Source organism: Alosa alosa, chromosome 10 (genome assembly GCF_017589495.1).
Source record: "Alosa alosa isolate M-15738 ecotype Scorff River chromosome 10, AALO_Geno_1.1, whole genome shotgun sequence".
Taxonomy (NCBI): Eukaryota; Metazoa; Chordata; class Actinopteri; order Clupeiformes; family Clupeidae; genus Alosa; species Alosa alosa.
Genome location: NC_063198.1, coordinates 1709897 through 1737358, shown reverse-complemented (window position 1 = coordinate 1737358; position 27462 = coordinate 1709897). Strand labels below are relative to the sequence as shown.

At 41.0% G+C, this 27462-nt stretch overlaps 1 protein-coding gene across 2 annotated transcripts in view; it reads left to right on the top strand.

Moving 5' to 3' along the window:
* LOC125302642 (metabotropic glutamate receptor 7) overlaps window positions 1-27462 on the top strand; it is a 288880-nt gene that overhangs the window by 191308 nt on the left and 70110 nt on the right. For both annotated transcript variants that reach the window (XM_048255942.1, XM_048255943.1), the window contains exon 6: window positions 5042-5242. In XM_048255942.1, the coding sequence (XP_048111899.1) occupies window positions 5042-5242 (201 nt within the window). The remainder of the gene's footprint in view (window positions 1-5041; window positions 5243-27462) is intronic.

The window sequence follows — 27462 nt, the reverse complement described above, 5'->3', positions numbered from 1 at the left end:
ACGTTATGATTAGATGACATTAAAAGGCTGCGGTGGGAAAAAGCTAGAGTTCCAAATTGTATAACTTTTTCAATATGAACTATGCCTATATGTCCGACTTCGTCACCGTTCAATTCGTCACTTTTGTTTCAAATTTGCGGGTAGGCCGATGGTAAGCTTGTTTTTATGCTGGCAACAAAACAAAAGGGTTTGCAAATGTTATTCTTTATTCTAAATGTGTACCGCCATGGCGGTAAAGAGAAAGAAGTATGATTTGAAATGTAAGCTGACTTTTCACATTTGCCAAATGAAATACGGGAGAAGCAATATGGTTCAACAGCTGAATGCATCTATTTTCTTTTAACTTATTTTACTACATTTACACTGAGAGCCAGGCAATATCATATTAGAGTATGTACAGCTCTCTTTAGAAATGCTTCATACCGAAAATTATGCAATAGCTTTGCTTTGTTGAACTGAATTTCCTAGTGTGACACATTCTTTTAATTCACTTTAGATATTTGCACTCCTATGAAGTAGTTCCAGTTTTTTGGTACTGCAATGATCAATTTGTCATGTTTGTTGCGACATTGAAAGGAATTGTCATATTGTCAGAGTTCCAAATTAGCAATGACAAACATACAGACCATAACATCATTGTAACATATTTCTGAAAAATCTTTTAGCACCTTTACACTGCATTTGGAGTGCAGCCCTGGAGCAGGGAGTAGGCATTATTTCCTATTTTGCCACCAACATTTTCAAACTGATAATAAACTGCAATTTCAGTAAGGAAACAATATATTTACCATTGCTGTATACATGTACATTCCAGCTGCAATGTGATTTTTACAGAGCTAAGGCATAACATAATGTTGTGATAAACATATCACAGGGGTGCGTTTCTAGAAAAATTTGCAACGGCGTTGCTCAACCACCATGGTACGACGCAACTTGCGCTCAAACAACTATGTTGTAACTAACACCTGTTTCTAGAAAGCATCGTGCCTACGTCGCAATTAGCTACTTCTGGCGTTCAAACACCGTAGAGAGGGAGTTAAGTCATTTAGAAATTAGTGACTAGGGGGATTCGACTTCATGTAGCTGCCTGCAGCCATCTTAAGCTGACTGCATAACGTGATTATTTCTGAGATTCTGATACGTTTTCAACCATGACGTCTGCACAATTTCGGGTTGCAAACGGATCAGAATCTCAGAAATAATCACGTTATGCAGTTAGCTTAAGATGGCTGCAAGCGGCTGGGTCAATGACGTATAAGGCCTTTGAGAGGCCGATTTTTAAAATACTTGAAATAATAATATATTTGGCTATTTTCTAAACATTTGGAGTGTGGTCTACACATGCATGTGTGTGAAAACTTCAAACAAAGATATTTTAGTGCTTTTAAACTAAAAATGAATAGGGCAACGACCTTAAAAAAGTCATTTGGGGCGACCGTAATTTATCTTAAAATTAATAGATTTCCTTTACATAAGTTATATTTTATCAGTTATACATAAGTTATATAAGTATCAGTAATTAACTGAACTGTTTAAGAAAGATATACTCATGTGTCCTTTCATTTATTGCAAATGATGTTAAATACATTTTTATCTATAATGGCAGTGTCACCCTCATAAAGCAATTACATATATTTTTTACTCATATAATCCATAAAACTGATTTAAAATGTGTAGATATAGTATCCACTTATTCATGATATACCAATGAATTATATTTCAACCAAAATGGACAGACATTATTTTTTGAATTGAACTACAGAATTGAATATGGTTGGTTACCCCACATGACAAGTGGTCGCCCCACATGATGAAAAACAGCAGGCAATTAAGACTATACAATGATTTTGATACTTAAAACACATTTAATGAAATTTTATGAAGAATCATCATATCCATTTCAACATAACCATCATATTAATATTTTCAATACTAATGCATTAAACGCTTGGACATAACATTGAACAGCATTTTCCTTTTTCATTTTCATTTCATTAATCACTTAAACATACATTCTTCCTCTCCCTGTAACCTTTTGATGCAGCCTTCCACTTGGCTTTCTGTTTCTTCCTCTCTCTCTCTGATAGTTCATCTGACTTCATGTATTTGATTGTGCCCTTTTGCTTTCTTCTCTGGTAGCTGAAACAAATTATTGTATAATAAACTATTGACATTAGTATACTGTCACTGATTCTGGTGGCCTAACATTACATTTTATGTACTGTAACTACCTATAGATTTTACCTTTCTTTTTTCCTGGCGAGATAGTCAGCTCTTGCTACAGGATCTGCATTGATCCACTGCCTGTAGCGAGCAGTCTTTTCTTTGCTTGTTAGTGGGGCCATCTAGAAAAAAAGTATATTAAACATACACAGAGTTAGAAAAGGAATTGGAAAAAGTAAAATGAATGCTAAATATTCACACATTTTTCTGATAAAAACATAATAATCAAAAAGAAGTAAGCTTAGTCCTCTCTGAAGTAGGATGGAAATTATTGAAATTTAGAAAAAATATGTGGTGAAATGTAGAAAGTTATTTAAAACAACTAAATGCATATAATGAATGAAAACATTTGCATACAGAAACTACAAATACATGATATGTGTTTTCTATCATTTAAGCAATCAGTGGCAGTCGCCCCACATGATGCTCGGTCGCCCCAGATGATGTTTTCCTCAAGTTTAATCAAGTATAACAAGCTAATGCTTAGCTATAGAACCCAAGCTAGCTTCTTCTCACCACATATCACTGACAAATGTACATTAAAAATAAAGATTTGCGTATAAAACTTATTATTTACAGTTTTAGGTTGGTCGCCCCACATGATATCAAAATGTGACGTATACACTGCAGCAGTTTTAAAGAGGATTTGTTTGTAAAAATGAGAGTGACTACTCACCTGCTAGTTGTCTCTGTGGGACCCTCAGCATGAGGCTGGCTGATGCAACATCCTCTTTGAGATGATTGTCAAAATAAAAGTCCCTTAATTGTATTTTCTTGATGGTCGCCCCAGATGATATTTCAGACAATGAACATCTTCGGACAAGATTTGTTTGTTTATTATGATTGAAATGTGTGTACAAATGTTTCATAACTTTGTCAATCAATGGAAAACAAGTTTAAAATTATGGCAAATAGGGTAAGGATTATATTTAAATTATTTTAGTTTGATTTAAAACTAGTTGTCCAAACAGAAGTCAAGGCCGGACGGTCGCCCCACATGATGTTTTCACATGTGGTAGACATACATGTTATAATTTTATTCATTTTATGTTTATTAATTGGACAGAAAAAGCAAGCGTCACATCTTTGACCCGGCTACATGAAGTCAAATCCCCTTAATGACACCGTAGTTCCAACAATGTTGTTGATGATGCAGTGAAACATATAATTGGTGGAAACAGTGGCAGCGTGTAATACCCCACCCCCTAAAAATTCTCTGCCACAGCCTATGTAGACATTTTTCTAATTTAAACCAAAAGTGATTGTCATTGTCATGAGCAAAAACCTAATTAAACGTATTGCAAGCAAATACAACTGTTTACTTAAGCCGACCAATATTTGTCATTATTTGTGTTAAATACCTGTGTAAAAATGTATAATGTCGACGAACTTTAAGGTATCACTAATGACACTGTCTCTTAACAATAGCCAACGTGAGTTTTCTCTTCCGCGACATTTGGTACCCACACGTAACGTTAGTCACTAGTCTATCGCAAAAAGACGCTTCCGGCTGCTTTTTGGAACAAGAACGCTGGCAGATTTTTTTTTCAAACTGAAAAAGCGGGCTGCATAACTTCTTTTGTCAGAAAAAGATGCTAAGTCTGAATGTACCCTTATGGTAAACTTGTGAAGTCATGTCAAACAATTCCCTATGCTCAGACACTAAAACGAGTCTCTTGACCGGTGCTCTGTCACCTTCTCCAATTTTTACTTGTTATCATGGGAAACCACAGGTCTCGGTAATCCGCTTGTGATTGGTCAGCTGTAAAAAAGACAGCATGACGTATGGCGTTTTTCCGCTAGAAGTTGAATATTTCTCAACTTCTGAGCTGCAGAAAAAGACGGTTGCCGTCACGTTTTAAAAGAAGCCGACGACTTTTTTGAAAACACGTCTACTCCATAGGATTCTAATGTAAAACAGACGCCGGCAGCTGCGAAAAAGACGCTTAGTCTGAACGTACCCCTAGGTTTTCACCCTAAAGTTTTCTACATTGAGGGACCATTGGGAACATGACATCAGTTAAAATAATTTGAAAATAAAGATCCACAACATTATTTAGTATTTCCATGTTTCACTGCATGTAGTCAGAAACAAAAGCAAGCTCACCGAATAAGGGATTAGAACCTACAATTTCAATTGACAAGTCATTTCAATTGACAAGATCATTGTGCTTGATTGTTGGGTCTGGGCAGTAGCATAAGTAGCAAGAATGAGCCCAGCAGGGGAGTCAAGTCTTTTAATGAACATTAAGCTACAGCATAGATCAATCATTGAGTCACGAGAAAAACAACCACCTCATGATTTTTGGTTAGGTGGTTGTGACTTTTGGGTAGGCGCTCAGGACACTGACAACATCACCAACCGGAACTACCAAGGAACGACACAACTGTGACTGCTCAGGGGCAGTAATTTAAACCACTAAACTTTTGTGATTGAGAGTTCAAACTACCCTTTCTAGAAACACCAAATCCAAGAATGACGGATCGAACTACAAAGGTTGCGACACAAGTTAGCCAACTACGCTTTCTACAAACGCACCCCTGAGCCATAGAAAGACTCTGTGGGATAATGGACTTCATGGCGTTTGATTAGGCTCCACTTCAAGTCATGGTCACACTATCTCAAATAGATAGATAGATAGATACTTTATTGATCCCCAGCGGAAATTCAAGAAATGTGCATGAACCTCTGCTATCTCTTACATCAAAATTTTTTTTTTTTTTTTTTTTTTTCTTATCTCAACTAGGGGAGAATAATGTGCATGTGTTATGTGTATGCCTAAGCTATTTTTCACTTGTTCCTCTATTCTCTTCATAGGTCAAGAAAGAATAGGAATAGACTCAAAGTATGAACAGGAGGGCAAAGTTCAATTTGTTATTGATGCAGTGTATGCAATGGCCCATGCCCTGCACAACATGCAGAAGGATCTCTGTCCTGATATGTCTGGAATTTGTCCAGAAATGGAAGTGGCTGGAGGGAAGAAACTTCTAAAATACATCCGCAGTGTCAGTTTCAATGGTGAGTTAACATGGAGCCAACATTTGTGGCAACATTTTTTTATGATATCAGGAAAAATTTAAATATAATTTCAATTAATATTGCTAGCTGTACTTTGTGTGCATCTTTGTGTGTGTGTGTGTGTGTGTGTGTTAGTAAGTATAAGTATATATACTCTTTTGATCCTGTGAGGGAAATTTGGTCTCTGCATTTATCCCAATCCGTGAATTAGTGAAACACACTCAGCACACAGTGAGGTGAAGCACAAACTAATCCCGGCGCAGTGAGCTGCCTGCAACAACAGCGGCGCTCGGGGAGCAGTGAGGGGTTAGGTGCCTTGCTCAAGTGTGTGTGTGTGTGTGTGTGTGTGTGTGTGTGTGTGAGAGAGAGAGAGAGAGAGAGAGAGAGAGAGAGAGATTCTTTGGCATTATTGGTTTATGGGAGTGATGTGTTCACTGGAGCAAGCAAAAATGTGATTTGTTTGACAGCTGCTTTGTATATGATTTGTTTGAATAGGTCATGTTTGTATATAACAAGCCTGGTTAGGTTACATTATAGAATATAAAGTCCATTATGAACATAGTGCTGAACATGTTCTCCCTAAATATAGATTACACTACAGTACCATAAACATCAAAAATATGAAATCAAAACATTTTTGCAAATACTTGGCTGAAATCTGCTCACATTATGACTACTGCGTGGAAACCTAGCATTAGGCATATATTTAATGTGGTGTGTAGGGCTAATTGAGTGCACATTGGTGGTGTGTAGGTGTAAAGTGCTTTGAGAGGCTGGTCCTGGCCCATCTCAAAACCTATTTACCACCCTCACTGGACCTCTTCCAATTCGCCTACCGTCAGAACAGGAGTACAGAGGATGCCATCTTTACGGCACTCCACTCTACCCTGTCCCACCTTGATAATAGCAACACCTATGTAAGAATGCTGTTCATTGACTTCAGCTCAGCATTCAACACCATCATCCCCTCCCAACTGATCACCAAACTCAGAGAACTGGGCATCAATACCTCCCTCTGTAACTGGATTCTGGACTTCCTAACCAACAGACCTCAGTCTGTTAGGTTAGATAACCACACCTCCTCAACCATCAACCTGAACACCGGTGTTCCACAGGGATGTGTGCTGAGCCCTCTCCTCTACTCCCTCTTCACCTACGACTGCACACCTGTACATGGCTCTAACATCATTCTCAAGTTTGTAGATGACACTACGGTGATTGGTCTCATCAGTAACAATGATGAGACAGCCTACCTGAAGTTTCTTGACTTGTTTTGGCAAGTAGCCGTGTAATACTAAAATAATATAATAAACTTGAATTTCCCCTTGGGGATCAATAAAGTATCTATCTATCTCTATCTATCTATCTAATAATCAGGATAATGTATTGTCCGCCGGTCATTACCGGAAAATAAACCCTTTCAGGATGAAGCAAGACCTGTTCGCCCTGTCTGGATTCCAATAATGACCAGCAGACAATACATTATCCCTTATATATCGTCTGCTTAGCAGTGATATGAGAAGCTATGCGAGTGGATGATTGGGCCTAATGAGGTAGTGTACACAGCAAAAAGAAGGGGCCCAAGCACTGAGCCTTAAGGTACCCCTATGGCAAGGCAATGAGATGTGGACTTGTGTCCTAGCCATGACATTGAACGAACGCCCAGTGAGGTGGGATTGAATCCAGGAAAGCGCAGGAAAGCCTGAAATGCCCATGTTTGAGAGTATGGATAGTAGATTGTGGTGGTTGACTGTGTCAAAAGCAGCTGCTAGGTCAAGCAAGATGAGAACTGAGGACCGAGTTGCTGCTCTGGCAGATTTCAAAGCTTCAGTCACAGACAACAGAGCTGTTTCAGTGGAGTGGCCACTTTTGAACCCAGATTGGTTAGGATCAAAGAGGTCATTCTGTGAGAGAAATTCTTTGATTTGTTTGGAAGCTGCCTTTTCTAAAGCCTTAGAGAGAAAAGGTAGGAGTGAGACTGGGCGATAGTTCTCCACCTGGGTGGGAGCAAGAGAAGGCTTTTTAAGCAGCAGAGTTACTGGAGCCAGTTTGAAAGCAGTTGGAAATGTACTAGAAGTCATTGAGGTGCTGGTGTGATGGTGAGAGCTATGTCTTGGAGTAGTTTGGTAGGAATAGGGTCTAGTGGGCATGTAGTAGGGTGGCTACATGTTACAAGTTTATACACCTCAGTCTCAGTGAGAGGGGTGAATGAAGGAAATGTTGCAACCTTAGCCTGGAGAGGTAGGTTGTGCGTGCTTGGTTCAGAGAACTGACTTCTAATGGCTGCTACCTTGTCAGTGAAGAAAGAAGCGAATATGTCAGCTGTGAGGATATGTAGCTTATGGAGATGAAGGATGGAGTAGAGTTTTGAGTGGAAAAGAGTTTTCGGGTGTCAGTGGTACTGTGGATCATTGTAAAAAGCCTTCTTTGCAGCAGTGACGCTGGATGAGGAGGACAGTAACGACCGGTAGCTTGAAAGATCAGTAGGTGCATTCGTTTTTTGCCATTTCCTCTCAGCAGCTCTGAAGCTAATGCACAGGGTTCAGAGGGTATCATTCAACCATGGGTGTGACTGGTTAGGACGAGCAGGCATGGTGGATAGAGGGCAAGCTATCCAGACAGGAGCTGAGTGTAGAGCAGAGATATTCTGTGTAGTGCTGGGCGGTATACCGGTTCACACCGTATACCGGTGTATATTTTCGTTATAATATGAATTTTTAATATACCGCCATACCGGTGTATTTGATTACACAACATTTGGAACGCTGCGCCGCGCGACAGTGTTTCAGACGGGACTTTTTTCACACGCACGCATGGTGCCACTTGGTGTGTGTGTTGGCATGGTGTGTTTTTCCCTTGAAGTATGACCCTTAAGGCTTAATTTCTCCTTAGGTAAGGGGTTTATTTAAGGTGTTGCACAGAACAATACCTTAAATTGTTTCTTTAGTTAAGGAAAAACGTTAAGGGATACTGCATTGAAAATGATTTAGCCTACCGTCACGAAAATTATATTGAGATTTTTCAACAGTATCTAGCTGGCTAGTAGTAGGTGATGTCGTTAGTTAGCAACCCACCGAACACAGTGAAGTTTAATGATCTTATCATTCATCTCACCTTAAGAATATTCGCTGAAATTATCCAGGTAGCAAGTAAAGCATGTTATAGACATGCACTGAGCAATACTAGCTGGCTAGTTAGAAATGATCCTGACTGTCATCAGTGCACCAAAACGAACTTTTTTGTTAATGTTGTGCCTAGCGAACCGAACCGAAGCTCATGGCAGGCTAACAAGACATCCACATCAAGTTAACGTTAGCCTACCACTAACGCCATGTAAACCTCACAATAACAAAACATTTCTGATAGGCCTATTTGACAGAGTAAGCATATTAACAGAGAGGTTTTATTTTAAATTGTATCATTTTTAAAAAAAGTATAATTATTGCAAGTTGCACTACTTTTTGTATTGGTTTTATACAAGATGTACTTGTGAAATTTGCACTGTAAATGTTCTGTATTTTGACTGCAATTGTCTTTGCATTCTGATTAGATTCTTCATTAGAATCATGAGTGGCTCTTTGTAAACAGCATCATTTTCTGGGGCCATGCAAAACTGCATTACCACTAGTGTGGAGTTATTCTACATCATGACAGTAAAATAGACCATCCTTAGTCAATGTACTGTTGCAATTCCTCTCTCAACCTGTAGAAAATGCTGTGAACATCTGATTATGCATGGTAAAAAAAAATACCGTGATATACATTTTTGGTCATACCGCCCAGCACTAATTCTGTGGCATCATTAACCTCAAGAGAGGAGAATGTGCTAGACGGTAGAAGAGCAGAGGCTACTAGAGAGGAGAAATGGACAGGAGAGAGGTTGCGGAGGTTGCATCGAAAAGAGACCATGGGTGGAGGAACAGAGGGATGTACTGAGGCACACATTAAACTGTATGAAAAGTGGAGTGGTGCAGAGGAGTAACTGTTATGGTGCAGTTTTGAGCAAGAATGAGATCAAGCTCTCTGCCTGCTTTGTTAGTTGGAGAACTGAAGTTTAAAGGAATGTTATCTAAGTGGATGTTCATGTCACTGAGGCATGGCACACGCATGGGACAGTCATTGTCAGGGATGGAGTAGAGCAGGGTGTTCAGCTCATCAAGAAAAAACACCCAATTGTCCCAGTGGATGGTGTATGACAATCACATAGATTTTGACCGCAGCTGTCACAATGATAGCATGCTGATAATGGAAGGCAGTGTTTCCCACAGAATGGAATTGTATTTGTGGTGGTAGGTGAAGGGGAGTGGGGGTGGGTTCTGTGTTGGAGTCAATAAGATGAACAGTCTATAATTATGCAGTTATACTTGCCTTGCACGACAAGTCCTGACAAGTAGCTGTAACGTTATAGTGTGCTAACCTCCACAACCCAACAGTATTCTTAACAGTATTCTGTTCTAGTATGCTAACCTCCACAACCCAACTGAAGGAACTGTAAGGGGCGATGTGGGTCGAGGTAGAGTGAGTGTGTGGCGAGCAGGCAGAGCCTCGGTCAGAAGGCTCAATGGTATGGAGTGATGACACGGAGATGGCAGGTTTCGGTGCAACACAAGTGAACTTTATTTGAGTTTCAATTCATCTGTTCTTTTGTTCTTTACTTGTATGTGTGCTGCATCAAAGAGGAAACAAACAGAAAATGGAGTAATCAGTGAAATGGGGTAAATCAGTACAGATCCCAACTTCGCAAAACAAACCAATTGACATTTGAACAATAAACTGAAATCATATGGCTATATAAGGTACAACTAAACAATACTTGACATCCCAAGTCAACCAACATCACCTAATCATCTCTCACATGGGACTCCAACACACCAAACCAACAAACAAAGACCTTAACTTTACACATGATGGCAGAGCTACTCTACAAACTGATAAACATGACAAAAGTCATAGTGAGGGTCATTAAAGTGATGACTTACGTTAACTCAAAGACGCACACAGAGCAGGACACACTGGAGTGCTGGGTTGAGATGAACAAAAGAGTGAACTGAGGGCGAGCAAACAATTTATCCTGGTATGAGCCCCTGCTCTGGAGCTACAGGGTTTCCCAGCAGGTAAACTGGGTGTGGTTAGGTGGCAGAGCCAAGCAATCCTGCAATTTCTCCACAGCACTTTCACCTCAAGCCCTCCTTACACTGACAGACTTTGGAAAGATTTGCAAAGATTTGGAAAAGATTTTTGAAAGACTACAGTCTCAGACCCTCTCACATCTAAAGACAAGTAGTAGAGTTTTAAGTCACAGACTATGATTTTGCAATGACTAGGGATCTTGCAGGGTCACTATTTACAAGACTGCAACACGATTCCTTTAAATCATTACCCATCGTGCAATAGATAAACAGGAACTGAAAATTATAGCCTACTAAACTCAAAGTCGTATTTTCGTGTTTCTGCAGCATTTTTCATGCGTGACATCCTTAACCGATATAGAGTTGTTCTGTCAAGTGGAAGAGCCGACTAAATATGTATAAGAAATGACAAATATTATAAGAACAACAAATAATTATAGGCTACAGCTGTGTCAGAGTCAATAAGATAAACAGCCTATAATAAAAATAATGCATTATCCCACTGAGCCACTTTCAACCCTACATGTTGGCCACATAGTTCACATAGTAATAATGTGTATTGGTAAACACACAACAAGAAAAACTCCAAGCATACATTTGACAATAAAATGAAGGGCTTCCCTATACACCTGAGAACTTTTTGAAATTCTGGGGCAATTAGACATTTGTAGAGATGAACACTAATGGATGAAATATAAATATGATAGACGTAATGATGAAGGAAAAATAGTAAACAAAGAAGTTCCCCTAAATGTAACAGATACTGTCGTCCCGGCATTCTGATTCTTGGCAACTGATGAGTGTGAATGTTGATTGGCTGATGTCATTCAGGTGCTGTTCAATGGTGTGAATCTTAAATGACAAATCCTAAAGCTCTAACAGGGATTCGAACACTCAACCTAAGAAACACCAGTACAAGGCATTATCCCACTGAGCCACCAACAATCATACACATTGAGCAGTCACATTCACATGGTGAAAATGTGTGTTGGTAAACACACAAGAAAAACTCCAAGCATACATTTGACAATAAAATGAAGGGCTTTCCTGAAAGAGTACACCTGAAATCTTTTTGAAATTCTGGGGCAATTAGACATTTGTAGAGAAGAACACTAATGGATGAAATATAAAATATGATAGACTTAATGATGAAGAAAAAATAGTAAACAAAGAAGTTCCCCTAAATGTCAGAGTGTCTCGGCATTCTGATTCTTGGCAACTAATGACTGTGTATGTTGATTGCCTGATGTCATTCAGGTGCTGTTCAATGGTGTGAATCTTCAATAACCAATAGTATTCAAGCTAGAGCCTAAAGCACTACCGGGGATTCGAACTCTCAACCTAACAAACACCAGCACTAGGCATTATCCCACTGAGCCACTGACAATCCTACATATTTGGCAGTCACATTCACATGGTGAAAATGTGTGTTGGCAAACACACATCATCAAGAAAATTCCTAGCATACATTTGACAATAGAATTAAGGGCTTTATAAAAAAAGAGAACAGATCTGAAAATGTGCACTGTTAATGGTATCCACATAATGATGGTTGTATGGTTGTTCTCCAAGGGAAAAAATGTACTCATATAGGAATATAGGTGATATAGGAGAAATGGGCTGAGTGGTCGAACTTTATTGGTCTATATCTCTGAAATGGAACAACATATCCAAATTCTTTTGATTACTTTTGTGAGGCTTTGTCTAAACATTGTCTGTGAGAATTTTGGTGAAGATTTGATCATTTTTGAAGCCTGTGAAACTTTTTATAATGTTTGGCTTTTCCATGAAATTGTGTCAAAAGTAAACCTTTTTAGACCATAAGACCAGGGCCAAAAAGATGCATCTAAGTTTAGAGATTAATATTATGAAAGAATTTTGAGTCTAGGTCAATCTGGTAAGGATAAATTAGCATAATTAACTTTTTTTTCCAATAGCGCCACCTTTGGGTGCAGTACCCCAAATTTTGGGTTATGGGTAAAGGGGGGTAATGGTAACCATACCTGAAAATTAGAAGAGTTTTGGAGTTACAGTTTAGGCTGCAGCAGCTACGCTGCTCGGACGCTGCTCGGACCCCTAACAAGTGCTGTGCATTATTGTCAAGCCACAAGGAGAGCATTACATTACATTACATTACATTACATTTGGCTGACGCTTTTTAACCAAAGCGACTAACAACATGGTAAACAGTAAGTTTTAGAACAATTCTCACAATTTTAGGACAGTTTCAAAAAAACATTAGAGTACAGTAAGAATAAGTGCTGGCGGTGAGTGCTGTTTTTAGCAGTTACTTGTCAGTTTAAAACGGCTGGTGAGTGCTAGGATCAGTAAGACTTGTTGTAAGTGTTGCTATGAGAGTAGATGTTCTCTAAAGAGCTGGGTCTTCAGGAGTTTTTTGAAAGTGGAAAAGGATGTCCCTGCCCTTGTAGGAACTGGCAGTGTGTTCCACCAACGAGGAACAACAGATGAGAAAAGTTTGATTGGCTTGAGCGTACCGGGTGGTAGAGCTAGAGCGTCGTTCGTCAGAGGAGCCGCTGGCGGTCTGGAGGTAGTGTAAGTCTGTATGAGGGCATTCAAGTAGGTGGGAGCAGAACCGGAGACTACTTTGTAGGCAAGCCGTTAGAGACTTGAATTTGATCGCGGGCCGCCATAGCCAGTGTAGCTGGATGAGCAGCGAGGGTAACATGTGCCCTTTTGGGTTGGTTGTAGACCAGGCCGCCCGCGTTCTGGATCATCTGAAGTGGTTTCACTGCGCAGGCTGGGAGACCTGTCAGGAGGGCATTGCAGTAGTCGAGTCGTGAGATGACTATTGCCTGAACCAGAAGTTGGGTAGCATCTTGAGTCAAGTAAGTTCTGATTTTCGTATGTTGTAGAGTGCGAAACGGCATGACCGGGCTTACTGAGGCAACATGATCTGAGAAAGTTTAGTTGGTTGTCGAGAACAACTCCTAGATTTCTTGCAGTCCTGGTCGGTGAAACAGACAGGGAGTCAAATTTGATGTTGATGTCGTGGTGTATGGTAGGTTTAGCTGGGATGACCAGCAGTTCAGTCTTTTGAGAGGTTCAGCTGGAGGTGGTGTGCCTTCATCCATGTAGCTATGTCTGAAAGGCAATCTGAGATCCGTGCTGAAACCAGGGGTCGTCAGGTGGAAAGGACAGATAGAGCTGTGTGTCGCCTGCATAGCAGTGGTATGAGAAGCCGTCGCGAACGGATAATCTGTCCCAAGGAGGTGGTGTAGATAGCAAAGAGGAGGGGGCCCAGCACTGAGCCCTGGGGGACCCCTGTGGTGAGATGGTGAGGTGCGGATAGCTGACCAAGCCATGATACGTTAAACGAAGTCCTGTGAGGTAGGATTCAAACCAGGAGAGAGCAGAACCGAGATTCCCATGTCAGCGAGTATAGAGAGAAGGATACGGTGATTAACCGTGTCAAAGGCAGCCGATAAGTCAAGCAGAATGAGTACTGATGACCGAAAGTGGTCGCCTGGCTTCTTTTAAGGCTTCTGTTACAGACAGCAGAGCCGTTTCGGTAGAGTGGCCGCTTTTGAACCCAGACTGATTTGGATCCAGAAGGTTGTTCTGTGAAAGGAAGTCAGAGACCTGTTTGGAGACTGCTTTCGTTCAATGCCTTTGGATAGGAAAGGCAGTAGTGAGACAGGGCGGTAGTTCTCCGACTTGAGCAGGGTTGAGAGAAGCTTTCTTAAGTAATGGTGTTACCCGGGCCACTTTGAACGCTGTTGGAAATGTGCCGGAGGTTAGCGAGGCATTGATCACATGTGTGATAGCTGGAGCGATGGTCGGGCTGATGGACTGAAGTAGGCTCGTAGGTATAGGGTCCAGCGAGCATGTGGTAGGACGGCTGCATGTCAGGAGTCTGGACACTTCACTCTCGGAGAGAGGCGTGAATGCTGAAAAAGATGTTCCAGCAGTCCCTAGAGGTTGTAGGAGTCGCGGTATCTGAGTCAGATGCGTTGAGTGGGCATGTAGAATTGACTGCTGATTGCCAGCCACTTTGTTTGTAAAAATGAGGCGAGGGTATCTGCAGTAAGGCTGGATGGAGGAGGAGGCAGCTGAGGGTTGAGTAGCGATTTGAAGGTTGAGAAAAGTTTTCGAGTGTCTGTAGCGCTGTTGATTTTGTCATGGTAGAAAGCAGTCTTAGCAGCAGTGATGCTGGCTGAGAGAGAAGGAGGTCAGGAGTGTCTGGTAGTTTTTTGAGGTCGCCAGCTAGTTTGGATTTGTGCCATTTCCTCTCCAGCGGCTCTGAGTTTGGTGCGCTGCGATCGGAGGGTATCATTTAGCCATGGATGAGAATGTTTGGATCGAGCTGGCCTTGTTGTGGTAAGAGGGCACAGCTTCGTCTAGACCGCGAGGTCAGTGTGGAGCAGAGCGAGTCAGTGGCTTCATTAACCTCCAGAGAGGAGAAGGTGTTGAGTGGAGGTAGACCGGAGGCAACCACAGAGGAGAAGCGTTGGAGACAGGTTCCGGATGTTGGCGGAACGTGACCATCGGCTGAGGAGCCGAGGCTGTTCTGACAGGCTGACGTTGAACTGGATGAAGAAGTGGTCAGAAAGATGGAGAGGCGTCACCATGAGGGTGTCTGTGCTGCAGTTCCGAGTGAAGATCAAGTCAAGCTCTTTGCCAGCTTTGTGAGTCGGTGGGCTTTGAACCAGTTCGAGGTCAAAGGAGTGGACCAGGGCCAAGAAGTCCGTTGAGCCTGGGGCATCTAAGTGGATGTTCATATCCCCGAGAACAAGAAGCGGACAGTCATGCTCAGGGATGGAGGATAGCAGAGTGTCAAGTTCGTCAATAAAGTCGCCTAGTTGGCCTGGAGGGCGGTAGATGACCAGCACGTAGAGTTTTGATGGGGCGATCACTGTGATGGCATGGAATTCGAATGAGACATATTTGTTTGAAGGCAGTAGCGGGGTGCATTTCCATTTGTTGGAGATCAGCAGGCCCGTCCCGCCTCCTCGTCCAGATAGGCGAGGGGTGTGGGATAGTGTAAGGTTAGTGGAGAGTGCAGCCGGGGTGGCAGTGTTCTCTGGTTTGATCCAAGTCTCAGTGAGAGCAAGGAGTTCCAATGAAAGGTGGTTGGCATAGCAAGCAGCTATGAAGAGCAGTAGCTATTGTTATTGTTAGCTGCATTAGCCTCTTTAGCAAACCAGCTCGAAAACAAAATGTTACATTGTATTGCACACACAGCAAGACTGGGCAATGCATAAATTGGTGACCGGATTAAAGCAGTAATGTAATTGTAACCCACACGACGAGGGAAGGGCCTGTGCTTGTGCGGCAACAGTCTAGTTCTAAGCTCTAGGTTCAAGAGGAGACTGGTTTAGGTTATTGCTAGACCACAGTTCAATGACTCACCCCAAGACAACACACCACTCTCAAAGATTCTTCTTTAAATACAAAATATATTTATTTTAACATTCAAATATCATTCAATTCACTCTATGCAATCATATATTATTCTATTCTAAGGTATCAGTGGAAATATAAAAAACTATTGTGATATATATATATTTATTTATTAACTATTTCATTTGACTGTATATATTATTGATATTCTATTTAAAATCTATTTATAGTCTATTTAAACCCTATTTGATATACCCTTTATTTATTGATCTATTTTAATCATTATATGTTATACTATTTTATTTGACTCTATATTCAATTTATTACTAGATTATATTGCTACTTATTTGATTTATATACTTATGGTGTCAAATCACTTTTCCTTATACAATAAAAACGATTCTTAACATATAACTATAATATCAGTTTATCAGAAGTGCCAGCACTTAGGTAACTTTTCAATAAATAATTCCCTTGAGATCTCTGAACTTAAAATAACAAAATAAACATAAACCCCAAAAATAAAAGAGAGTGCACTCAAAATAAATAATTAAGTAAAAAATAGTGGTGGATGTAATTCCTCAATGTCACAGTCCGTGGGTGTGGGTGTATTTGCCCAGATCCTACCACAGTCACTGGGTGGAAAGTGAATGAAGGCGGGGGTTCAAATCAAAGATCCTTGATTACTAGCAAGATAGAGCAACGTAATTCGTTACTATGGGAGCAAAACGGGACAGTTCCGGTCTGCATAAGAGGGAGGGAAAGTAATCTCATCGCCATCTGGTTGCGTTCCTAGAGTTTAGCGGAGTGGATGGGATTTTTTTTTAGAAAAAATATATCTCGGTGCAAATTGGGATCTTAATTTAATGCCTTCCATACGTTATGCACTGGGGTCACCTCTATTGCTTCAAGTGGTCATACCTTATTTTTAGGATTAGTTGAATTGTTTTGAGTTTTTGTCGTAACATGGTGATAATGGACTACAGTTGCATGTGACGTCACAGGTTTGGGCGCTTAATCTTTAACTGATCAATATGGCAATTTGCTTAACTGTCTTAACATATTTTTGTAATAACGGAACGTGATGTAAACCGCGTGGTGATAACCTTTATGTCTGGATAACTGGTGTTGTGCTTCTACTCACATGAAGAACTGACAGTAAGTGTTAAGTGTCAATGCTAACCAGGCTAATAAACAAACCATGCTACCAAAGATCCTTGATTACTAGCAAGATAGAGCAACGTAATTTGTTACTATGGGAGCAAAATGGGACAGTTCCGGTCTGCATAAGTGGGAGTGTCACCTTACGTCACTAAATAAACTTTCTCTCTTAATAAGCAATAAGAACAGATAAACATAATTGTGTTCACAATATCATTGTCTATAATCATGTATGATACCAATGAATAGTTCTTTAGGACATAATATAAATAATTTAATTAGTCATGTGTACCGAGCTAGCTAGCTAGCTAACGCTAGCTTAAAACGCCATACAAGTGGATGAGAGTAGCTATGGCAATACAGATATGCGCTAACAAGTGACTAGTAGTTGAAGGACTTCGCTTAAACTTAATATACTGTTCCAAATTCGCTTGAGTATAAACTATCCACTTTAACTAATGTCAGTAATGTTATTCAGCTAGTTGTCATTTCAAAGAAATTACACTTCTCCTTTTAAAATGTTACCTTAGCTAAGAGGCTAGCTAGCATGCTAACAACTGGACAGTAACTGGCAGCAGCATGGTCTGATATTTATTTAATAAATTTGATATTTATAAGTTATTTTATTACAAATCCAAACACTAAAAAAATTACACTTTTAGGCTTGAAATGATCCCAAACACTTACAGATTATGACAAAATGTTCCAAAAAACCCTCAACAAATCCAGAAAGACATAATGACCAATTTATTGGTAAAATTCCACAAGTCTCCATTGACATTAGTACAGCGAGGGTTTACTCTGGTCTGCATAAAGGGGGATTTTCCCCCCTCCCCCTTGCAATAATCGTACTCGGAAATTGTCGAACGTTTGCGCCTCTCGCTCCGCTTTAACCCTCTCTGATGCTACCGTGAGTAACGTGGAAGGGTAAAGTCACGTGACTTCTTTTGTAGTTCGTTTATGAAACAAAAGGACCAATTTCAATTTTTTTTTAAAATAAGGCAAAATAGTGTCTGCCATTTTCACAGTTAGAAATTTATTACTGTATAGACACTGAAAAATATTTTTGGTGGATAACATCGCTGATTTGGCTTCACAATATTTTTTAAAAAATAGGTCTATGGGACTTAACATTGGAGCTGCTCTTCGATAGAAATGCAACCATTTGGGGCACTGGTTTCAAAGTCAAAGTCAAAGTCAGCTTTATTGTCAATTTCTTCACATGTTCCAGACATACAAAGAGATCGAAATTACGTTTCTCACTATCCCACGGTGAAGACAAGACATATTTTACCAATTTAGGTCCACAGACAAACATAACATTCAAGTAAACAAAAAAGTAAGTAAATAAGTAAATAAGAGGGCACATATAATAATGAAAAAATAAGAGCAGCAAAATGTGGTTGAAATTGTGCATAGACAGTCAATAAAAATACTAGTGCAAATTCAGGCCAATAAAAGGCTTGGGTAGTTCTGTTTGACCTAAGTAAGAAGAAAGTGGCATAGTGGTGCAAGTTATGTAAGAGCAGCAGAAGTGTTGTGTTTCAGGACAACAGCACCAGTTGTAAAGTGTACAAGTGTGCAAGTGTGCAAGTGGAGTAGTGCAGGCGGCCATTTTTGGGTCCAATGTCCAGGATGTTATGTAGCTGAGGGGGGAGAGAGGAGGGAGAGAGTTCAGCATCCTTACGGCTTGGTGTATGAAGCTGTTGGTGAGTCTGGTAGTCTTGGGGGCGCAGGCTTCTGTACCTCTTCCCAGAGGGCAGTAGATCAAACAGATTGTGGCGGGGTGACTTGCATCACTCACAATTTTGGTGCCTTCTTGGGTGAGGTGGGTGGTGTAAATGTCCTTCAGGGAGGGGAGTGAAGCACCAATAATCCTTCCAGCTGTGTTCACTAAACGCTGCAGGGCTTTCCTGTTGTATTCAGTGCAGCTTCCGCCCCACACAGCGATACAGCTGGAGAGGATGCTCTCGATGGTGCCTCGGTAGAATGTGGTCATGATGGCTGGTGGAGCACTTGCTGCGCCTGAGTTTCCGCAGGGAAGTACAGGCGGCTGAGCTCTCTTAAGCCAGTGATGCAGTGTTGGTGGTCCAGGAGAGGTCTTCACTGATGTGCACCCCCAGGAATTTGGTGCTGCTCGCTCTCTCCACCACAGCACCGTCGATGGTCAGTGGCAGGTGTTGGGTGTGACCTCTCCGGAAGTCAACAGCAATCTCTTTGGTCTTGCTGACGTTCAGCAGGAGGTTGTTGTCCCTGCACCACGTGGTCAGATGGTCGACCTCCAACCTGTATTGAGTCTCGTCGCCCTTGGTGATGAGACCCACCAGAGTTGTGTCGTCAGCAAATTTCACTATGTGATTGTTGCTGTAGGTTGCAGTGCAGTCATCGTCAGCAGGGTGAAGAAACAGCGGACTGAGCCGCAGCCTTAGGGGCCCCTGTGCTCAGTGTGATGCTGCTTGAGGTATTGTTGCCAACACGCACTACTTGGGGCCTCTGACAGAGGAAGTCCAGTAGCCAGTTGCAGAGGTAGGTACTGAGTCCCAGTTTGTCAAGTTTGCAGATGAGTTGTTGTGGTATTATGGTGTTGAATGCAGAACTGAAGTCTATAAACAGCAATCTCACATATGAGTCTCTTTTTTCCAGGTGGGTGAGGGCTGGGTGGAGGGCAGAGCAGATTGCATCCTCTGTAGACCGCTTGGCTCGGTATGCAAACTGGAAGGGGTCCAGGGTGGGGGGGAGAATGGCTTTGATATGTGACATGACAAGCCGCTCAAAGCACTTCATGATGATGGGTGTCAGTGCCACAGGGCGGTAGTCATTGAAGCAGGATGGAGCAGTTTTCTTCGGCACAGGTATGATGGTGGCAGCTTTGAAACATGATGGGACGATGGCTTGCTTCAGGGAAGTGTTAAAGATGTCTGTGAAGACATCCTTAAGCTCCCTGCACAGTCCTTCAGCGCCGCGACCTGGGATGTTGTCTGGACCTGTTGCCTTCACGGGTGTTGATGGCAGCAAGTGTCTTCTTCACGCTGTCGGCAGAGAGGCACAGGGGCTGCTCATGTAGAGGGGATGGGTCTTCTGTGGGCAGGTGCTTTTTTGTGCTTCAAAGCGAGCAAAGAAGCGGTTCAGGTTGTTGAGCAGAGGGATGTTGCTCTCACAGCTCTGTGGCGCTTGGCTTGTAGTCCGTGAGGGCCTGAATGCCCTGCCATAGGCTTTGTGCGTTCCTGCTGTCTTTGAAGTGGGTGGTTATCTTGTGAGTGTATTCCTTTTTTTGCTTCCTTGATGCCCGCGGGACAGGTTGGCTCTCGCTGTTTTCATGCCAGCTTCATCCCCAGCTCTGTAGGCTTTGTCTCTGGCCCTCAGCAGCCTGAGGACATCCCCTGTCAGCCATGGCTTCCAGTTAGCCCGAGTGATGATGTCTTTTGTGTGGGTCACATCATCGATGCACTTGGTGATGTAAGAGGTTACAGTGTCTGTATACTCCTCTATGTCTGTCCGGTTGTTGTAAGTGGCTGCCTGCTTAAACATTTCCCAGTCTGTTGTGTCAAAGCAGTCTTGAAGAGCATCGGAGGCTCCCTCAGGCCACACTTTTACCTGCTTACAAACCCGGTTTGTTAAACTTTTACCCTTTGTCTGTATGCGGGCATTAGCATAACAGTGATATGGTCTGAAAGTCCAATGTGGGGGAGGGGGGGTGGCTTTGTATGCTCCTTTGTGTGCAGTGTAGACCAGGTCCAGGATGTTATCTCCTCTTGTTGGAAAATCAACATGCTGGTGTAGCTTTGGAAGTACAGTTTTGAGATCAGCATGGTTAAAATCTCCAGTGAAGATGGTGAAACCGTCTGGGTGTGCTGTCTGTTGTTCACTGACAGCCTGGTACAGTTCACTAAGAGCGCGTTCTTATCGCTGTTGTTGTTGGTAGGCGGGATGTATACTGCGACTAGCAGAATCGCAGTAATTTCCCTTGGCAGGTAAAAGGGCGGCACTTTATGATCATAAACTCTGCCAGTGGTGAGCAGTGTTTGCATACTACTACAGTGTCCCGGCACCATTCGTCACGGATGTAAACACAGATTCCTCCTCCTCGTGATTTACCTCCCTTTACAATGGCCCTGTCTGCTCGATAGCATGCTAGCTGCTCCAGTTGTACAGCAGAGTCCGGAATGTTGTCATTTAACCAAGTCTCAGTGAAGAACGAGCACACAGCAGTTACTTACTGTCGGTTCGTTGATCTCAGCAGTCGTATGTGATCCATTTTGTTGTCCAGTGATCGTACATTTGCCAGGAGAATGGATGGTATTGCTGGGCGAGTTGGGCTAGCCGCTAGCCTGGCCCGGGCGCCTCGCGCTTGCCCCTCTTCTGCTTCCTCGCACACCGCTTCCGGCGCTTTCTTTCCGGGGGGGGAGAGCAGAAGGCGAGTCGGTGTTGTTGCAGGCGGAGTAGTCCGAGTTCCTTTAAGCGTCTCTGTTGCAAAGTCAGAACGGCTGCAAAACTTGCTTTGCAGATGTCAATTAAAACTGCCTGCTGTACTTGTAGTGCGGCGTAGTAAGGCGAGGCGAACCGCGTAAAACTTTCGGACAAACACTTTTTAAACAGACAAAACACCCGTCACGGTTGGGACAGAGAGGTAAACTCGCGTGTTATGCAGCGCCGCCATCTTGGATCCGTTTTCACTTTCCCTCCTGGGAGTGTCACCTTGTCACTAAATAAACTTTCTCTTTTAATAAGCAATAAGAACAGATAAACATAATTGTGTTCACAGTATTATTGTCTATAATCATGTATGATACCAATGAATCATTCTTTAGGACATGATATGAATAATTACAGTGCATGAAAATGCACTGTACTGTTCTTCCTAGGCAACTTCAACAACTTCTTATTACAGTGCATGAAAATGCACTGCACTGTTCTTCCTAGGCAACTTCAACAACTTCTTCTTATTATTATTATTCCGCTTACCACTTTTTCCGTACGCAATTTCACTTGAACAGTTTAACTTAGAAACTTCATTCAAACTTTGTAACGTAGGTCTTCAAACAGATCGGGTTGGTATGACTTTTCAACTTTGAAACTTTTATACTTTTTAAACTATTAAAGAAAAACTTTTTAAAAATCCCCATAGACTTAACATTGCCGATTGTGACATCATAATACGGCCGTTAAGCAATTAGAATCCTATGGCAGGTGTTCAGGCCACCTGGATTAACTGCCAGTCTCAGGCTTTAAGCATACAAACTGGCCCTAGACTACACATCCTGTTCAACTGCTTCCTCTGCCAAAAACTGTTTAAAAAAAAAAGTCCTCACTACAATATTTCACTGTTAAACAATTTAACCCTTTAAACTACTGAACTTGTTAACTGTTCAGCCATTGTAACTGTTACTTGTCATCAACTATGACTCCTACCCACTGTAGCTAGTTAACATGGTTAACATAGTTAGCATGTTAGCATTGCTAACATTGTTAGCATTTTTAACAAAACTACTAAAAATGATTAGCTAAGTTAGCTAAGTAACATGGTTAGCATAGTTAGCATGCTAGTATGTTAGCATGCTAGTTAGCATTTTTAACAAAACTGCTAAAAATGATCAGCTAGGTTAGCTAAGTAACATGGTTAACATAGTTAACATGTTAGCATGCTAGTTAAAATAGTTAGCATACCTACTAAAAATGATTAGCTAAGTTAGCTAAGTCACATGGTTAGCATACTTAACATGTTAGCATGCTAGTTAGCATAGTTAGCATACCTACTAAAAATGATTAGCTAGGTTAGCTAAGTCACATGGTTAGCATTGCTAACATGCTAGTTAGCATAACTACTAAAAATGAAAACATTAGCTAAGTTAAGTAACTTGGTTAACATTATTATCTTTGATAACATAGTTAGCATAACTGCTAGCAAACATTAGAGCCATTCCAACTGTCAGTTATCGTCAATTATCTACCTAAATAATTTAACCATTTAAATTATCCACCTATTTAACCGTTCAATCATTCCAACTATATTAAACCTTATCTACCAAGCAAATCATTTAACTATATAAACTATCCACCTATTTAACTGTTCAGTCATTCCAACTATATTAACCTGTTGAGGAGTACGGTCACAAATATGTGATCAGATGCAGCTTGGTCCCTGGGAGTACGATCACAAATATGTGATTAAAACGTTTTCGAAAAAGGTTCTATAACATGACACACAAACAATTACCCTCAGGGACTTTTCTGCCATTAAATAATTTTACCAACACTGAAACTATAGATCGTTCGCGTAGAATTCTAGAAGGAGTCAGGAAAATAATTCACTCTCTGGGGAACGGCATTGTCTTAAAGAATTCACTCCTCAACAGGTTAAACCTCATCTAACTAACAACCAATATAGTTTGTTTTTACTCTGTATGATATTTTACATCATATTTATTTGCATTTTCATGCACTGTATTTCCTTCAGGAAATGCTTTTCTAGTTTAATTAGTCATGTGAACCGAGCTAGCTAGCTAGCTAACGCTAGCTTAAAATGCTATACAAGTGGATGGGAGTAGCTATGGCAATACAGCTATGCGCTAACAAGTGACTAGTAGTTGAAGGACTTAAGCTAGCTTAAAGGAGAATTCGATTGTGATATTGACCTAAAATGTATTGAAACATGATACGAGGTGTGAGCGTTATGTCTCATAGCCCATCTCGGCTTGTCCCCTGCACTCCAAAATCTGCAGCTAGTTAGCCGATGCTACCAACAGCTTTTTCAATAGTGGTGCCCGACATTGGGCTAGCCATGCAAAATAAATCACTGTTTTACACCCATTTTATTCAATGTATCTCCACACTTCATTGGTAGACTTCCGAGGCCCTGACATTTAAAGCGAGACATTGAGAACTTTGAAAAGCACTGGTAGTTTACTTACAAGGCGATTTATCACGGACAGTATCTTCACAAAGTTTAGCGTTTGCAGTCATCTTGAATTTAGTCACGATAAATTCCAGCAACGAGTAAGAATGAACAGGTATGATAAAGGGATCAGATTCCAAAATAATTCAGTGGAAATGCATGGATTCCAGTTGCTGCTACTGGAAGAAACTGGAATCCATGCATTTCCACTGAATTATTTTTTGGAATCTGATCCCTGTTCATTCTTGCTCGTTGCTTGACTCATCGTGACTAAATTCAAGATGGCTGCAAACGCCAAACTTTGTGAAGATACTGTCTGTATAAATCGCCTTGTAAGTAAACTACCAGTGCTTTTCAAAGTTCTCAATGTCTCGTTTTAAATGTCAGGGCCCTCGACAGTCTACCAATGAAGTGTGATACATTGAGCCTAAATGGGTGTAAAACAGTGATTTATTTGCATGGCTAGCCCGATGCCAAAGCACCACTATTGAAAAAAGCTGTTGGTAGCATCGGCTAACTAGCGCCAGATTTGGAGTGCAGGGGACAAGCCGAGATGGGCTATGAGACATACGTTCACACTCGGTATCATGTTTCAATACACTTTAGGTCAATATCACACCGGAATTCTCCTTTAATATACTGTTGCAAATTCACTTGAGTATAAACTATCCACTTTAACTAATGTAAGTAATGTTATTCAGCTAGTTGTCATTTCAAAGAAATTACACTTCTCCGTTTAAAATGTTACCTTAGCTAAGAGGATAGCTAGCATGCTAACAACCGGACAGTAACTGGCAGCAGCATGGTCTGATATTAAGTTATTTTATTACAATCCGAACGCTACAAAATTACACTTTTAGGCTTGAAATGATCCCAAACACTTACAGATTATGAATTTTTTACCCCAAAAAAACCCTCAACAAATCCAGAAAGACATAATGACCAATTTATTGGTAAAATTCCACAAGTCTCCATTGACATTAGTGCAGCGAGGGTTTACTCTGGTCTGCATAAAGGGGGATTTCCCCCCTCCCCCTTGCAATAATCGAACGCGGAAATTGTTCGCTCCGCTTTAACCCTCTCTGTTCAAATTCTGGGAATATTGCAAGGAAGAATGGCGATGAGGATGGTCCAGGGAAGGATATCACAGCAGGGAATTCGAGGTATCCAAGGCGTAGACACAAGGAGTGGTTGAAGGGGTAATCAAAAAACCAGTCTGTACAAAATTGTACAGAATACTAATCAATTCAATGGATCTCCTTCTTAATAATTTCTATAATAAAACTATCATAGGCAGATCATAACCGTGGTACTGAGGTCAACCAAGTTCATAAAATGCTAAAGTTCAGAATATTATTTCCACGAATCCATACCAGTTTGTTTGGTTGCTATGGGTTCACATGGTAACCGCAGAGCGGTTAGCTTGAAGGCTATCTAAGACAGCTAGCCAGCACTTTGGCTTCCCAGAATAACAAATACAGGATACCTTTTTTTTGTTGTTTTAAATCCTAAATCGTTTGTAACGTCATACATTATAAAATCGATCTCATTTAAGAGGTTGTCCTGACTGTTTTTTTAAAAGTATATCACTCATGAAAAATACATTAGGGCATATTTAGGGTCATTAGTGATCTCTAGTGTGGGTGACTTAGCTTAGGTTAGCACAACATAGAAAAAAACGCTTACAAGATAAACATTAAAAAAATACTAGCTCACCAGGATTTCAGTGATTAATACATTTCCATCTGTTACGATGGGTCCAACGAGGTCTTTGTTCAAGAAGTGGTTTATCTGTAACAGTTATCAGAATAATAACGTTGTCTTTGTTAAGTGACTTGGCAACCTACATAATAAATAATTATTTGGGGTTAGCGACTCACCAGGATTGAAGCTTTTTGGTCAAAAGAATGTGTTTGATTTCTGTTTGGTCAATATTATTCTTGTTTTGATTAATATTCTTCTTCTATCTTTTTGTATCGTTAGTTATCCGTTCCAACGTCTGTCTCTAATTTGAAGTAGCAGTTGTTTATTATTATTTGATTGTTTGAACCTGTCTCGTGCGCCCTCTAGGGGTCACCAGAGAATTATTGGTACATCACAATGGGCAAGTTGGCTATCCATGTGGGTTACATAATCAAGTGTGTAAGAGCATTTAAAATCAATATTAAATCGACCAACGTAGTACAAATACAAAGAAAATACATCTCAACTTCAGCAATTATGGGCGCAGCCATCTTTGTTTTCAACTCGTACGTTCAGCTGAGTGCACCCTCAGGAGCCCCGAAGTGGACAGTCGAAATTATGACCAAAAGTGGGGTGCGTCTGAAATGTTGTGAGATAGCTGGGAGATTTACACTTTCCAACTCGGGGGAAAGTTGGGGGGTATTTCCGATACAAATGGATGTTGCAAATTTGCTCAAAATTACAGGAGGAGGTTTAGAAGAATAAGGATTGGAATCATTTAGAAGAATAAAGTGGTAAAAATCAGATGTTACCACCTTTTTTCAAGCTGACAACCTGGCTAAAACACATGTTAAGGGGTTAATTATTAACACTGGATAGGTAGCTTGTACCTAGACATGTTCGACAAAGTTGCCCCCCCACACACACACACACACACACACACACACACACACACAGGTACAGTGTTACCCCTAGAATTTTTTCCAGTAACGGTGCTGTTAACTATAGGAAGCTAACTCCCCCTGGTGCTCTGGTAGATTTTGTCGAAAGAAATTGACATAACCATCAACACAGGCATCTGCTTTGAAAAAAAGACAAAGCATAATTATTGCAGTACTTGAACTGGACAGGATTATTCATGTTTTTCTTTCACCTTTTTCATTTACATTAATTATTACTTACATTATTATCAGAAATTAAAATTAAACAAAAATGAAATGGCACAGCGCACAACACAGAAAATTGTTATTTACAATGAATTACAAAAAATTAAAGCCACATCACACCTATGAGCTAAACTATTACTATTTAGAATGAATAAACTATATAGACTTCTCTCTCATGTCATTACACTGTGGTGTGCAAGTCGAATTAAGTGCCTGTCGAAATGAGTGGCTGTCACTTTAAGTAGCGTTGTTGAGCTACTGAAGGTAGGGGTGAGCTATCTCGCTGGCGTGTTTAATTTGGTTCCTTGGTTGACATATAATGTACTGTAAGCTACGTTTTTTGCACAAAATTGCAAAGCACTGAGTACACCCCCCCAACACACACACACACACACACATATACACTACCCCCTTCCCTCCAACAAACACACCATTACACCCCTCACACACACACACACACACACACACACACACACACACTCATACACCACTACACACACTCATACACCACTACACACATACACCACTACGCACACTCATAGACCACTACACACATACACCACTACACATACTCATACACCACTACACTCATACAGCACTACACACACTCATACACCACTACACACACTCATACAGCACTACACACATACACCACTACGCACACATACAACACTACACACACTCATACACCACTACACTCATACACCACTACACACACTCATACAACACTACACACACTCATACACCACTACTCACATACACCACTACACACACTCATACACCACTACACTCATCCACCACTACACACACTCATACACCACTACAGGT